This window comes from Melanotaenia boesemani, chromosome 15, assembly GCF_017639745.1.
Source record: "Melanotaenia boesemani isolate fMelBoe1 chromosome 15, fMelBoe1.pri, whole genome shotgun sequence".
Lineage (NCBI taxonomy): Eukaryota > Metazoa > Chordata > Actinopteri > Atheriniformes > Melanotaeniidae > Melanotaenia > Melanotaenia boesemani.
In genome coordinates this window covers 25,658,369-25,674,862 of record NC_055696.1, presented here as the reverse complement: position 1 = coordinate 25,674,862, position 16,494 = coordinate 25,658,369, and the positions used below count along the sequence as shown (strand labels likewise).

General features: G+C 39.3%; 1 protein-coding gene across 1 annotated transcript; it reads right to left on the bottom strand.

The window, feature by feature from the left end:
- Nucleotides 1-2,463: 2,463 nt before the first annotated feature.
- Nucleotides 2,464-15,515, bottom strand: LOC121653961 (14-3-3 protein epsilon). Its single transcript, XM_042007771.1, has 6 exons — nt 15,313-15,515; nt 7,831-8,030; nt 7,254-7,360; nt 6,677-6,883; nt 5,235-5,371; nt 2,464-3,530 (listed from the first exon to the last, which is right to left on the bottom strand). Exons 1-6 carry the CDS (start codon nt 15,374-15,376, stop codon nt 3,478-3,480), a joined length of 768 nt encoding a protein of 255 aa, XP_041863705.1. The 5' UTR covers nt 15,377-15,515; the 3' UTR covers nt 2,464-3,477.
- Nucleotides 15,516-16,494: the final 979 nt, after the last annotated feature.

Sequence of the window (16,494 nt, the reverse complement as noted above, 5' to 3'; positions counted from 1 at the left end):
ATCTGCAGAAGCCAGTAATTCATCTTCCTATAAATGACTATACAAAGAACTTTGACATAGCTCTACTGTACCCGGTGGTCCCATCAGTGATGTTGAAGAAGACACTCTTTCTAGAAATCACTGCTCTGATCTGAAGAAAGGGAGCAGTCAGGTGAAGAAGAAGGAAAGGAAGTGCTCAGAATGAACTGAACTCTAATTAGTTTTTAGATGGAACATCACTGTGTTAACATGCATCCATCTGGACATTAGATTGTAATTTTGGTACTCTACATGTAGTACTGTCTGCGGTCTACCATAACACCTTTTATACTAGAAAATAAATCCTTGGTCATCTTTGAATTCACATCTGGTCTGGGCTCAGCCCAGTGTGTCCTTAAAGGCTGGAAATGCCCCTGAAAACAGTTTTGCTCATTTTCTTCACAAAAAAAAAAAACTAGATTCACACTACAATAACTCATAATAATTTGCTATTTGCTAATTAAATAATAAAAACTTGTTAAATCCAACTGTTGCCCTGATGGAAAACAACATATCTAGCAGCACTGAAGATGCCACTGGCAGGTTTGTAAACACCAGGCCCATCACACAGAGCTGAAGTTAGCCTCTGATTCATTGAAACTCCACTCATTTTGGGACTTGAACCACATTAAACCAGGTCCTGTTAAAAACCACCACACTAAGGATGTTTACATCTGGACTAAATTATTCTACAGAGGAACAAGAGTCATTAACACACAGCTCGTGATCTGTGAAACTTTCCGTAAATGTGCAAAAACCGATCGTATTTATAGGCTATTGTGTTTTCACCTTCGACCAGGTCCTAAAAGCAATGAATATAGAATTTGAAGTGTTTTTGCCTATTTTAATTATTACTATTAATGCTGGTGATTTTTAAATTATGTAAATAAGGAGTGAAGTACTTTATGTGGAATTAAATAAATTTAAGTAGTTAATGTAATGAAACGTACATTTATATTAACGTCTGTTTCTGGAAATGTTACTCTGACCATCACGTGGGATACTGAATTCCAGATGTTTGCCGGCTTTACAGACTAATTGTGATCTGCAAGCTGTAATGCGAGTGGAAATGAGTAAATATAAAAATCTGTAAATATGTTAAATATGTAAATAAAATAAAAAACAAGTAAAATAACTTAAATTATATAAAAATACAATAAAATATTTAAATAAATTAAATATTATGGAAACATGTAACTGCAGTAAAATGTAAAAACATTACTTATTTTTATCCACAAATTTCAGATTGTTTGTACTAAAATAAGGGGAAAATGTGGAGTTTTAATTATTTGTAGATTATTATGCTGTTATTTTACTGGTGTGACCCACTTCAAGTCAAATAGTTTAACATGTTGTGGCTGGTTTAGGGGCAGAAAATTTTTCTACAGGGGGAAAACGCTGAGAACCACCGACCTGGAGCAGTGACTCTCAACTGGTGGCTCGCTGGCCTTGACCTGGGCACAAACTATCAGCTCCCCGTTAAATCTGTTAGAGGCCGGTCTATTATGTCCATGCTACACCTCAGACTGAAGTCTGCATTACTTCAGTGTTTTTCACCATCTACTGGTAATGTGATTAGAAGAAAATTGAATTTGGTATACTTGGAAGATTTTCTTTAATTGCACATTTTTGTTTTTTGAGTTTCTGGTCGTTAATCGTCATAGAAGTCATTTAAATTACCAAGACAGATTTGTATTCATTTCTCAGCTGTTCTGTCATGCCTTTTGCAGGGAAACACCAACGAAGTCTCTTAAAAATGGTTGTTACAATATTTAGATAGCTGAGGCAGCCTGATGTTTAAGATTAGATTGTGACTGAAGTTTTTCTGGAAGTGGTTATCACCGAGTGGATACGTGGCTAAAGCTTTATACTTTTTATGGAAGTGCTTCTCAGTTGTTGCACATTTTTTCATGTTTGTGAATGTAAGAACCATTAATTCTGTACAATCTGAGGCTAAAACAGAACCATCTTTTCATTAAATAAATGAGAAATTGGAACATTTTCCCTGATCTGGGTTGTGGCTCATCATTACAGGTTATGGTGGGTCTTCAAGTCACACCAGTTGAGAACCACTGATCTAGAGAATCTACATGATCTGTTAAATAATTCAGGTCAGACTAAAAAATTTTAAGTGTTGTAGTTTTTAAACAGGCTCTGGTATAAAAATGAAGGTCCCCAAAAAGCTGTGCAATCGCCCTTTAAGCATACTGCAAAATGAAAGCAGTGAATCTGAAGCCAACTTCAGCATCATGCCCATAACTCTGGAACAGGGTAAGACCTCTTTCCATTTCTCTAGATAGACCTTAGTGCTCCCCATCATTTTATTTCCCTCTCAAACACTGAAGAAGCTGGACTGAATGGCCCTGCAGACTGTTAGTCATCACTGCCATCTAGTGGTTGAAGATCAGATTAAAACACCAGAAAGAAAATCTCACACACAGAAGCAACATTTTCATTTTGAAGTTTAATGTTAATTCCATGCTGTGTTTCAGTAAGAATACAGATGGTACTTGTGGCTCCGGTGAGAATATCCAGTAGTACAAATCAGATTCACGTTACACAAACAGAAGAGAAGAAACGAGAGTAAAGAGAGATGACACGAGGAAACCTGAAAGAGTCGGGGGAGTAAAGATACAGCAGGCCTCCATTTCCCAAACTGGTTTTGTATAGTGCTGATGCAAAAACTGCATTACAATCAAAGTGTTGAGCTTCCCCCTCCCACACACACACACCCAAACACACACACACACACACCGTTACCCAACTATCTGCCGCTAGCTAACGTCGCTACGGCCTTGCAGCACAACACTTGTTCCGATGGTGGACGAGAGCAGAGGTCAGTGGTGCTTGGAGGGGGGGCGTTTTGATGTTTGTCACTAAAATTGAGGTGTCCGTAACCAGAAAGTAAGAAGAGGGCACTTAGTTCTTCCTAAAACCTCTAATGCATCCCTATTAAACCTTCCACCACTGCTTTATTCCCTAAATGTGTCGACCGAAGTGTTTGAAAACCGACAGCATGGACGAGATGCCGTTTATAAACACATACACAGGAAAAACCAGTAAAGTATCGTCTTTAAATAAACATCTTGCATATATGTGTTACAAATACAGGCAAGCGGACTTGGCAACAGGTGATACAGCAAAGTAAAGCAAAATAAAAACCGTAAAAGAGGACATGAACCTTAAAAAGGTACCGGCTTGCAGAACGAGTCAGAAAGGTAAACCCCCCACCCCCCCTGGGTAGTGGAAACGGACCCAATCAGGACCCGACTGGGCCCCGAGGGGACAGGGAGATGACGTGCATACGAGAAGGTGGGACAGATAGGTAGAAACGGAGAAGGTAGAGAAACGAGAGTGGGCTGAAAGAAGAAACCCAGCTGGAAAGTGAGGATGGGGACAGGAGCTAGTGCTGGGAGGAGTAGAGGAGGAAGAGGAGGGCTTGTCATGTGTTGTTCAGTCTCACTGGGCTTCATCCTCCGCATCTTGCAGTGCTTCTTTGTTCTGTTCTTCAGCTGAGGAGAAGAATAACACATGCAGCAGTCATTCAGGTTGTTCATGTCTGTTTTAATCGGCTGAGATAAAACTACGAATCCCAGAATTCCCTTTGGTTTAAAAAAAAAAAAAAAAAAAAAAAAAAAAAAAAGGACATCCACAAAATATTCTTTAAAGGAAATCTGTTGATTTCCTGTCATCTGGAAACATCTAAATGTGAACTTCATCCATTCTTCAGCAGATTGGAGCGATCCAAGTTATTATTAGTTCTTCTGCATCGTAACGACGGGGTGAGGACGTTTCTCTCTTTAAAAGTTTACCATGTTCAATGATGCAGGACGCATTTACTTTTACTGTGTTCAACAACACAAACGCTGAGGCAGACAAAGACCTGATCACTGTCAGGAGAGCACACGGCCATCTTTGTTTCTGATAATTGGCCCAATCAGGCTAAAAATAACTCAGTATTTCCACTGTCAACATGCAGGCCAGTGAGCAGAGTTCATACATCTTCAAACCAGGCTGTGGTTGGATGTAGTAATGAGGGGGGATGCCTTGTGGGCATGTACAACTGGTTGCTTAGAAAGGTTACCATAGAGACAGCTCAGCCATCTGTGTAATGAAGAACTAAGAGGCATGGTTAACAAAAGGCTGGAACCCATCCTGATTAAAATAGAAGGCGTAACGTTGCTCATTAGCGCCTCAGCTAACTCGGATGTGAGAAAGCTGCAGGAGATGGCGTGCTGTTAGTGATATCTCACCTCAATAAGCTGCTTTCCAAACTGGTCCACACATCATCCACTGTGACGCCCTGACAGACGGGTTCTGTGCACAGTGGAGGAGTAAGGTGTCCGCAAGATGTTGGTTTAAGATCTCATCTTTTTCTAAACTTCTACACTGTGAGGCTTTGAATGAACAGAATTTTCAAAATCAGGTCATAAAGTGAATAAATGAGGCTATACAACAATAGTTGTACAGCAAAGTTTTAAAACATATATCCTAAGCCAAAAATTAAAACGCTACTTAGGCGTCCACACCTTGTGCATCCAATGAATTTACGCCCCACCCCCCTCAACAGAAACCTGCGCCCTCCTAAGAAGGTCAAATGAATTTTATGCAATTTCATTTTCTATTTATACACGACCAGATCACAACAGAGTGCTGATCTCTGTGGTTTAATAAAACAGGATTTTATTAGTTTCCTGGTGAGAAATTAAAGCTTTAAATGTCTCATGGACATCCTGAGACAACCAAACGCAGCATTCAAACATGCAGAAAAATAAAGTGGAAACGGAAGCAAAGCAGTTAGAAAGGTTAGTGTGGTTCATCCTTTAGAGGATAGACTCAGTGCTGTGAGCACGGCAGTGAGGGAGGGGTTAGGGGGTGAGACACGAGTGACAGTTCCATGTGAAAAAAGGCCAAGACAGAAGGAATGACTTACAAAACACACTTGTATAACGGAGAAGAGGGAAGAAAGATGGCTGTCCTTAAGAATCTAAAGATGAATGAGGGGGGAGATGAAGGGTTAGAGGAGGCTGTGAGTACAGAGTCTGGGAAAAAATTATAAGAGAAGCTGCGCCGCTAACAAGATGAGAGAAAAGCTTAAAACTGCTGTTTTATACAATCTGAGAAGAAAAATTCCCTTAATACAACTTAGAAGCTGCATTTAGGGTCAACTGTCTGCTTAAAAACAAGGAAATCGGGATAAGAGGCGGTTTTCTCACCGTCTCCCTGAACGTCTGAGGTCCATAGTGTCAAGTTGTCACGTAGCAACTGCATGATAAGTGTTGAGTCCTTATAGCTTTCCTCACTCAGCGTATCCAGTTCTGCAATGGCATTGTCAAATGCTTCCTTTGCCAACCTGTAAGGAGAGGATGGAGGAGAACATGGTCATGTCTTTAAAAAAAAAAAAAAAAAACACACAACACAAGTTTATCTGAACCAGGGGTGCCCAAGTTCGGTCCTCGAGATCTACCATCCTGCAACTTTTAGATGCAACCCTTCTCCAACACACTTCAGTCAGATGTCATTTGCATGTCATTCAGCTCTGCAGAGGCCTGGTAACGAGCCAGTCAGTTGATTCAGGTGTGTTGGAGAAGGGTTGCATCTAAAAGTTGCAGGATGGTGGATCTTGAGGACCGGACTTGGGCACCCCTGATCTGAACCATAACAGTGAGTTTAACCACCAACCAGTTTAACACCAACGAAGGAGGAGGATACAGTAAACATAAATCCATCTGTTCACTGTAGAAACTGCCTGTAAGCTGTTGCCTTTTCTGCAACTACAGCTGCACTAAAATAATGGAATGGAAACCATAAACAAGGACTTCACACTCCACTCAGTCACAAGGAGCATCAAGAAGTGGAGCAGAATAAGCCAGGAGGAGATTGGATGAGACTCCAGAATGTAGGGAGACAGTTGTATGGACTGAGCTCAAGGACCGACTGTGGACACCCTTGTCCGATGGAAATTATTAATGAGATTAACAGAAGGCAGCGCAGCACAGGAACCATCCAACATCACTGAGCTGGAGGCTTCTGCATGAGAAGAATGAGTCTGATCGAGAGCTGGAGGGAGCTTTTTAGCACTCGCTGAAACATTTGTTAGAAGATATAAAAGCTAAAGCAGTGTTTCTCAATCCTGGTCCTCAGGGCCCACTGCACTGCATGTTTTAGAGGTAACCCTTACTTTAAGGTTAAGTCAACTTTTTTTGTTAAAATAGCTCGAAGAAGATATTTTACTGTCATTTCCTTTCATCCAAATCAATATAATTTCTTCTGAGGTGAAGGTATTTTTTTATTTTACTTATTTGCACATTATATAAAACAATTAATATAAAAACATTAACAGCAACAGAAAACCAGACTGTACAGGTGAGATGAAAACTCCTTAAAGGGTTATAAGATATCTCACCTAAACATTAAAAATATACAAAGATTTAACATTGCATAGGAAATAAGGAAAAAAATAAGCCATCAAGATAAAATCCCTAATTAATGCTGTGTGTAAGTGTATGCGTGTCACGAGGATTGATTATATCTGATTCTAACTGAATATCTAAGGGCTAAAACACACTGCAGAAAGGAGAAGGAAGTGGATAGGGTTGGGATTTTCCACCTGAATGCTGCACCCTTTTCTCATCTTTAACTGTCCACATACACTCACCTGCAAGCACGGTCTGGCGAGTTGAGGATTTCATAATAGAAAACAGAAAAGTTAAGCGCCAATCCCAGACGAATAGGATGTGTTGGAGGGAGTTCAATCATGGCGATGTCGCTTGCAGCTTTGTAAGCTACCAAGCTGTTCTCGGCTGCCTCCTTCCTGTCATTGCCTGTGGCGAACTCTGCCAGGTACCTGTGGTAATCTCCCTTCCTGAGCAGGGGAAACAAAAAGGTCACAGGGATCATCTTACAAACAGACCACAGGCCGAGGAGTAAAGGTATATTTAACAAACTGAAGGAGTCAGATCAGCAACTGTTGGACAAAATTGTTTCATGCTTAATAATAAAGATCCATTTTCCAGAGCTAGAAGCCTTTAGATCAAGGGTGCCCAAGTCCAGTCCTCCAGATCTACTGTCCTGCAAAGTTGGAGGATAGTAGCTCTGGAGGATGGGATTTGGGCACTCCTGCTTTAAATTAAACCCTGGCAGTCAAAAGAACTGCAGGCTTTTCTCATCAGTCACAAAACGGCAGCCTGGACTTTCATGATGCAGTCTGACAAAAACGTCACACATTCACCTACATTTTGTAATAGAAAACTTTAGACTCTCCCGTGGTTGCAGCTAAGATGAGGTGCTTGTCCAGTACATCCAGAATGTCATTGCAGATTGATTTCAGCTCTTTCTCAACCTGCAGATCCAAACACACACAAGCGCTGCCGTCAATAAACTAGAAGTTATTACTGGAACAATTTCAGAGATTTCTCTTCCATTATCAGCTGATTTAGTCAGATTTTCTTCTGATTGTTTTGTGTTGTTGCCAATGAGCAGGAGATGCGCTGAGTGGAAGTGACATATAAAGTCAAGAGTTTAGAAAGTCTTGACAGTGTAATTCATCTCTGGAACGACTCGTGATTACTGCACTTACGCCATTAAATAAAACAAGTAGCAACACAAATTATACTTAAATCCCACTCCAATTATGGTGTCTAGTTAAGCAGTTTAAACAACCGTGGAAACGAAATCCTTTCAACGCCATCAAAAAGCCATCTCACTGCACCAAGTTTTAGTTTTCCAACACTTGTGTCAATCATACAAAAAAAAGAACCTTTAGCCTTTAGGAACTTTGAATGAAAACGGATTGAAAGTAACAAGTCTGACCGTTTTCCTGTATTCACGGATCATCTTTAGTTTGTCCTCGCCGCCTTTGTTTTCTTCTTTCTGTTCGAGGCTACTGATTATCCTCCACGAGGCTCTTCTGGCTCCGATCACGTTCTTATACGCTACTGACAGCAGGTTCCTCTCCTCCACCGTCAGCTCCACATCCATACTGGCCACCTTCTTCATCGACTCCACCATTTCTAAGACACACAGGGAGACAGTGTTGGGTATGGGTACGAAAGCAGAAGCAAACACTGCAGAGAAGCTATAGAACATCCGCTCTCTGGTCTGGTACCTTTAAATAAAACCATCTGCTTTCCTACCTTTTATATGTGCTTGAAACCACATGATGCTCTTAAACTGCTTAGCATGCTATTCCTAATCATTTCTGACACAGTCAGAAAGACTTGCAGACAAATAATAAAAAAATAAAAAAATAAAAAAGCATAGTTTTGCAGAGTGAACAACACCTATTTTGGTTCATATCAGTGTTTTCGTCAATGATGACTGTGCTTTTTTGGAGTAATTGATTCCACAGTTAGCACTTTATCTGTGTAATGCATCATTCTAGATCAGAAAGTATTTACTGTTGGTTGGGAAACCTTCTAAGTCTAAAACCATTCCTTTAAATTTTGTAATTATTGATGAAAATAACCAAACAACAAGCTCACAATGTGTTGCTGTATGTTGAACGTATAGATCTGCTATTTTCTTGTGTGACATTTTTGTATGATGCAGTAGGGCATCAATTCATGAAAAAAGCTGAAATATAGAATAAAAAGTTTCTGCCTAACAGCAGTAAAGTATAACACGGCAGCATTACATCCCTGTTGATGGGAAAGTCTCGGCTAAAGCTATCCGTCTGGTAAAGGATCTGATTATTATGCAAAAGCATTAAGGTTAACTTATTTTATGAATTGCAATTCTTGTTATAACCTGTGAACCTTGATTCCACTGTTTAATACGTATTATTGACCTAAATTAATTTGTTAAAAGACTAATACTTTTTTACTTGACTAATACTATACTAAAACCTTTTTGAGTTTTCATCGACTAAAACTGGACTAAAACTATCAAACTTAGAAATGACTAAAATGTGACTAAACTAACAAACATTTTCTAAAAAGACTAAAACTAAGGCTGTGTCCAAAGGTGCACCCTACTCCCTACATAGTGCCTTATAGAGGGGCTACACCATTTTGTAGGGCTTGTCTGAATGTCCAGAGAGAAAAAAGTAGTGCACTTAAAATTACCCACAATACATCTTGAAAAGTAGTGAGCATCGATGGTCACTAGACAGGTCAATATAGACCACAATGCATTGCGGGCATTAGTTCAACATGGTGCAAAAAACCATTTTATTGAATAGATATGCAACAAAGAATAAAATGCAACATAAGGAACAAAAATAAAAATATTTACACAACACTTTGAAATGGATTTAGAATGACATCTTGATGTGCTTTGTGGTTGCCATGGTGACTGATGGTAGTCACGTGATTTGCAGTGAGGAAAATATACGCACCTTCGTGTCCGAATCACCAAAAGAATGAGTCACTATGTAGTGTGCTATATAGTGCAGCCCTATGTCGTGAACGAGGGGTTAGGCAGTAGGGTGGACATTTGGACACAGCCTAAGACTAAAACTGAGATGCCTGCCAAAAACTGGTTCACGAGAGTCATGACTGCATGGCACAAAAAAAATAACTTAGTAGAGAAAATGTGATTTAACATTAAAGGGCATCGGAGGGCTGCATAAATAATGTTCTGCCAGTAACTTCACTCATTATATAGCTTATTTATAGCATAGATACACTTATGATCAGTACACTGGTAGCTATATTAATGCATGCTCCATATAAAGAAAAATTCACAAAAAGAAACTTAAAATAAAATGAATGAAACAGAAGTTGTTTTAATTTTTTTTTTTTTTTTTTTAATTGGCCGTTATTGGAATTTTTTTTCTACGAATTGGCCTCAAAAAAATCCATATCGGTTGGGCTCTAGTAGACGGTCTGACGCACTGAGTGATGAATAATTGTGAGTTTTAACAGGCTGACGAAGCCATGGCACACATCTAATATCTAAAAAGGGATTTCTATACATTTTGACTGGTTTTCTTTGTGGCAAACAAGAAACTTGTTCGGTCTTTAACCGTTTCAAGCACCGTGCTGAGCCTCCCTCAGCACTGTCAAAATGGAAACACTGGGACACTGCCCATGTATAAGCTCCTCTAATGCATTCACACAGCACTCACCACCTATGGAGGGACGCTGGGATCACAGCCAACACAATGAAACCGCTGTGCTGAGCTAGATCAAAAGTAATTTGTCTTTGCAGTAATGTTCACTTTAAATCTTCAGCCTGGTTCAATACCATGTGGCCTAAAATAAGAATATACAGCAGAGTCCAGGGGTGGGGGGATTCTGCTCTTAAGGAGTGATGAACATAACAGAATGTTCCCCTGGGGATTAATATAAATTAGTCAATAAGGAGGTGAAGGAGGTTCATTTTTGGAGCAGTTTTGTAGTTGTCAGCAATATAAATCGTGCACTTTTTTAGATCAAACTCAACATAAGAAGAATTATGTTGAATATAAATGACATGAATGATAAGTGTGATATATTATCTGGAATTACCTGGTCTTGTTTGCACCGCATCAAGTGTAGCCGGCCAGTTAAACACATTAGATTAGCTTAAACGCCAGTTAAAAATGCAACTCTAGAACAGGGAAGATAAAATAATGGCACAGTCTTTGTAGAGGGTGACTTAATATTTAAATTCTATGCATTAGCATAACTATACAGCTGCAGTCTGGGACACAAAGCCGTAAATTAATGAAAAATTACAACTTCATGTGCATCCTAAAAATGGAAATAAACGTGGGAAAACTGGGATAAATTCTGTAATAAACTAGTCCTGCATCTGAGACCACAGTGTAGTAACAACCATAACCACCACCATCAGCTCCATTACTGCTAGAACCAGAAGACTGAGGAATAAAGTGTGATCCAGTTTTTTGCTGTATGTCCTAGCCCCACCCTGAAGGCGACAGCAGCGGGCCAACCAAGCAGCTTTTACTGGGTGATGTCCTTTAAATCCAACAGCAGCATGAAACCTGATCCTCGGTGGTCACAAGCCAGAAGGAGCACGATGCAGCCTTCATCACTTACATATGTCAGACTGTTGGATGCTCTTGGTTCGATTACTGTCAGTGCAATATTTACAATATTATGATTATTATGCATTTATTAATTTCACAACACTATAAATGTGTAAAATTACAGCAACAGTCTTTATCGGTCATTAACTTTCATTTATTTCTATCTTTTAAAGTCAACATAAAACAATATAGCCAAAAAGTAAACACAAAGCCTCTTTCCAGCTAAATCTCCTCCGTTGTGTGCATCAGTTCTCCATATTAACTGGATTTCTCTCAGAGAAAGCAGATGGAAAGGCTACAGGACCTCAACCTGGACTTCCAGCTTCCTTTAGCAGAATAGCTGCTGTTTGACGAATACTCCTGGAACAGTGGAGATAAGGAAACAAATATATCTGAAATCAAGTATGGTTTCTTTTAGAATTGGGCCAATAACTATACTAGCCTTGGAAATACTCAGAATCTGCCAAAAGAGGATCAGGATCAGCGAGTATTTCCGTCTAAACACCGTCCGATACCACAGAAACGAATCATGATACTTCAATCCTGCCCAGCCCCACCACACCGACAGGAAGTTACGCAGTTTTGTGTGACCGCTGTTTTGAGTTGGTAGCACATCAGTCACTGTTGTGATAACATTTAGCATTAGCATGACGTTAGCCTAGCAAAACAAAGATGAGCCTCATGTGCAGGGCTGAAGTTTCCAGAGTGTCAATGACTGTAGAATAGAATAGAATAAAATAGAATAGAATATTCAGGGATCTTAATTGCGGCATTTGATACCGCAATTGTGACATCCTTTCACAAGAGGATTTTTTTTAAATGTCCATGTTCTGAAGCCTCAACATCTTTGTGGAGCCTTAAGTTACCAAATTTGGACAAGAGGGTGGAGTCACAGCCTGATATTTGAACATGAGTAGAAAAGTAGTATTTTGTTTACAAACATCCATCAAATAATAGAATTATTTTCATGATGCTGATGATCAGAAAGAACATGTTGATCTAATGACACCACAATGGCTGGTGGAGAAAAGTGTACCACAGTGATGCATCTGAACAGTAAAAATTACCACCATCTGTGGTGGTAACGATCTTTTCATTTCCACCTCTCTCACTGTAAAACAAAGCTTTTCAGCAGAAATCTCCCTGAAAGACATCAGCTTAAAAATAGCCCCGACTGATCTGTTATTTATAAGATCATAAGCCCGTTTACTGCATTGTTAAAGAGAAAGTGACTAATACAGACTGAAGAACAGATAAGTTGTGTGAAACAAACACACCAGCAGCAGCATGGCTAAAAAAAAATGTGGAAAATGTGACGGTACTCACTTCTCATCGTGGGAAAAGGTTATTTGGTTCATTTTTCAGACAAACAGAGCAGTGAGAGCTAGATGTGTGAAGAGTGGACAGTTTATCACACCATGCTGACTATTCACACTGCTGCTTTAACCATTAATGACTTTTTTTACATCAGCATGAAGGAGACCAGCCTACAAGGCTCAGACAAACCGTGTGGAACAGAGAGGATGGCAAATCTAACCATAAAAACAATGACAGCAACTCCAAAGGAAAGAAGATGAAAGGCCATTTATTAATGAACGTGTAGGTATTGACTCGAATCATAAATGTCTAACAGAGCTGCAAAGGTTAGTCCATTTCTTTGTCAATATATAGGTAAATAAGTACATGATAAATAAAACAGTTTACAAACATCAATGCTAAAGAAATAGCTTGAAAAATACATTTTCTGTATTTAACTGTAATATAACAATTCTAAAAAGGCATCACCCATGACTTACATGCTTTCACATTTTACAGCCTAAATTAATCCTTTAAAAATCTGATAACTGGACCCAGAGATACAGCTGCATTTATATTATTAGGTCTGTTAGACAGATTACATAATTAACTAGTTTCAGTTTACAGAGCTGACAATATCTGACTTATTTCCATTTATCGTTTCAACATCTTCCATCCGTTTCGCTCTGTTCTCCTGTTACAGGCACCACTAACACCAAATGTTTTTCAGGATTCTTGTAACAATACATCCATATACATCAGGGTTTTCAAACATATGGCCCAGGGTCCAATCTGGTCCGTGGGCTGAATTTGGTAAATGACAGAAGACATTAAGTGCCATTTTTACATAAAATGAACCGTGATCCCTAATTTGTCTACACAAGGTCATACTTATTCATGTTTAATGCATTTCAAAGGCAGAATGATAACTTGCTCTCTTATATATTTCTGACTTAATAGATGTGACTTCAGTTTGTTTGATGAGGCGAGTCAGTTCAGGTGGTCAGGATTACTACACACACACACACAAGGAAATGTACATGTGTGTACATCTAAAACAACTCCCAGCTCCTGACAAGTTGCTGTAATCATAATGTGAAATACTTTTTATTTTTCAGTTCCAGATACCTGGGATTATTTTTTGTGATTTTGTAGATGATTGTGATTTAAAAGTTGTAGCACATGTGTAAATGATAAACTGAGGTAAAATATTGATGAAACTTCACTTACTTTTCCTCAAGAAATTTTCAGATGCTCATAATTTGTAATCTAAAAAGAAAAGTAATTAAATGAAAACATCTTGCTACTGTACTTTTACTTATTTGCACTAAAACAGGAGAGTCCAGCTGCGGCCCTCAAGGGCTGCAGTCCTACAAGATTTAGATGTTTCCTGCTCCAACACACCTGATTTAAATGGCTCTCCTCAACAGCTTGTCGTCCAGTTCTGCTATTTCAGTCTACTTCAGGTGCTGCAGCAGGAGATATCCAAAATCTGCAGAACAGTGGCTTTCGAGGACTGACTTTGGACATCCCTGCACTAAAACATTTGACGTTTTCATTATTTATAGGTTGTGTTATTTAACTGGTCCGACTTGCTTCAGATTAAATTGTACTGCATGTGGTCCCTGAACTAAAATAAGGTTTACACCCCTGGTCTACATCAATCAACGCATAGATACAGTAATCATTTAAAAGATGTGCTTAATAAAGTACACATGAAACTGCTTCCATTTGCTTTCTTCTAACAGCCTTGTTATTATTTCATGAGGCAACAACCTTTTTTTCAAAGGGTGTGGTGTGCAACTATGATAGTTGGACTGTAAGGTTTACAATACTATTGAAGAGTTTGTAATATCAGCAAACATCAAACTGTTGTCCCCTGAATCAATAAATCATCATATGGTGGCAAAACCTGTGACTGACACCCCTAAAAAATACTGCAGTACACAGCAGGGACATGGCTAACCTTACCATTACCAGTAATGGTATAAACAGCTGGTTTTGTTTCCTGCTTATTGTGTTCATGATTACATTTATCTGTCCTATACAGACAGAAATTGAGACATTAGGTGCAGGATGACAATAATAATACTACTACTAATAATAATAATAATCAATGTTAAGTCACATTTCTTCCTCAAACTAAACGTCCTGCTGAGTCAGACTCTGACAGATTGAGAGACAGCTAATGCACAGGATTTCAGACCATTTAAAACAACAATACAGCTGGATATTAGATAAAAATCGACCTGCAGTTTGCAGAACTGAGCTCCCGATCCAGAGATAACTGCAGCCACAGAATCAACCATACATCAGATTGTAGTTGGCTTCTTGGATGACTAAATTCCATGAATAATAATAATAATAATAACAATAATAATAATTTCTCGGACTTTTAAAGTGTTGGTAAACGTAATACTAATTTTAAGTTATCGTGCACCAAAAAGGGTAAAAAAAAAAGCGCTAAATGAAACCGGCTAAGACACTTGGTGGGGGCGGTGTGTGGCCGGTTTCGAGGAATTTTCCGCTGCTTGTTGAATCAAATAGATCCTCACTGTGTCCGCAGATGCTAAAAAATCCAGTTCATATGCAAATCATGTTGGATGGGGTGTGGACGCTGACTGTACCGCTGCATTTTTTTAAATAAAGTTTGGCGTGACGCGTGTCGGGATTGGTGAAAGGCTAACCAGCTAGTTAGCACCTTGGTGAGCTTGCTAACTAAGGCTAACTAACAGAGCACTAGCTTAGCTCAGAGCGTCACTAACACAAATGTTCGCCGGACACCGGAGCGCACAGCGAGGTTCGCTTTCCGACACGCAGACGGTGCTTTCGGTTTTAAATTAAATGTATTTAAAGGCTTTTGTTTAATTGGGGTGAGAAAAATCTCCGCCATTTTGTCTCCTCTCACCCAACAAATCCATGTGAACTGCTTTACCTGCGTCTCCAAGCCCCCTGCGCAGGGAGACAGAGGGGGAAAAAGGGCCAAGCGTTCTGCACTGACCGTTATGTGTCCAGAGCCTTACCGTCGTATCGCTCCGCTTGTTCGGCGAGTTTTGCCTGGTATACTAAGTTCTCTCTGTCTGCCATGGTGCTTGGATAGCGGGGCTTGTCGTAGCGTCCCGATGGAAAGGGAGGATTATCGGCTGCTCGGCAATTCCTAGTGGTGGATCAGCAACAGCACTGTCGCTCTGCTGAGCCGAAGACCCACCGGTAGCACTGGCGTAAAGATGGCGTCGCTGCTCCATCCGGGATATCCACGCAGTGCTATGCATCCACGCCTACACCCCCACCAAGTCCCAAAAATACACCAGAGATTAACTTTAAACGCCCTCAAATTCAGTTTCTACGGGGGTCACACCATGTTTAATACCAACATGATTAAGTTGTTTTTAACTGGAAGTATACACAAAACACACAAAAATCTTTACTTTCATACTTGTTGACTCATGGCCACATTTAACCACTGGGAAAAATATGGAATCACAACATTCATTCATTGTTCGCTCAGCGTTTTTATTTAGTAATTAATAATAAAAATAGTAGTATTAATAGTAAGAATAAAATAGAATTAAAATGTTTATATAATGTAAAACAACTGTATTGAAACGTCTTCTGAATTTGTAAAAACAAAGCTAAAAGAGGCTAAGACACAGAAGACAGAAAACAATAGGAACAATTGTACTATCAAAATCAAAACAGAAAAACAAAGACAACCAGCTGCTACATCTCTAAAAAAGAAAAAAAAAAACATCCTATTGCCTCTGTAAGGAAGAAAAGCAAAAAACCATCAAGAGCACCTACAGAAAGACAAGTTTAGAAAAACAAAGCAGCAACAAGTAGTCTACATGATAACTGTAAAAATTATTCGTAATTAAACTCGCAGAACACAGTTAATGCATGAGCATGTGTGTGCACAAATATAAGGAATGAGTTGTATTTAAAGATCCAACAGTGTCCCATCAAAGAATCAGATGCAGACAATATTCACAGAAAGAGAAAAAAAACTCAAATAAACATCTTTAGCTGTCAGTTAAACCCAATTGAAGGATTATCAAACTCTTGTGAAAAGTTCATCCAACAAACTCAGTGTGTAGCAAAAGATGTTGGCTGCTCCCTGTCAGCTGTGTCTGAAATGTGGAGCAAGCACAAATAAAATGGGAAAGTTGTAAAAAACATACAGGCCAAGAAAGATGCCAAAGCTTCAG

Excerpts from the sequence above, each read along its gene's own strand:
- LOC121653961 (XM_042007771.1), bottom strand. The coding sequence starts at position 15,376 with ATGGCAGACAGAGAGAACTTAGTATACCAGGCAAAACTCGCCGAACAA. Across the intron at positions 7,361-7,830 it reads TCCGTGAATACAGGAAAACG|GTTGAGAAAGAGCTGAAATC; the intron begins GTCAGACTTGTT and ends TTGGATCTGCAG. Across the intron at positions 3,531-5,234 it reads CTCAGACGTTCAGGGAGACG|CTGAAGAACAGAACAAAGAA; the intron begins GTGAGAAAACCG and ends TCTTCTCCTCAG.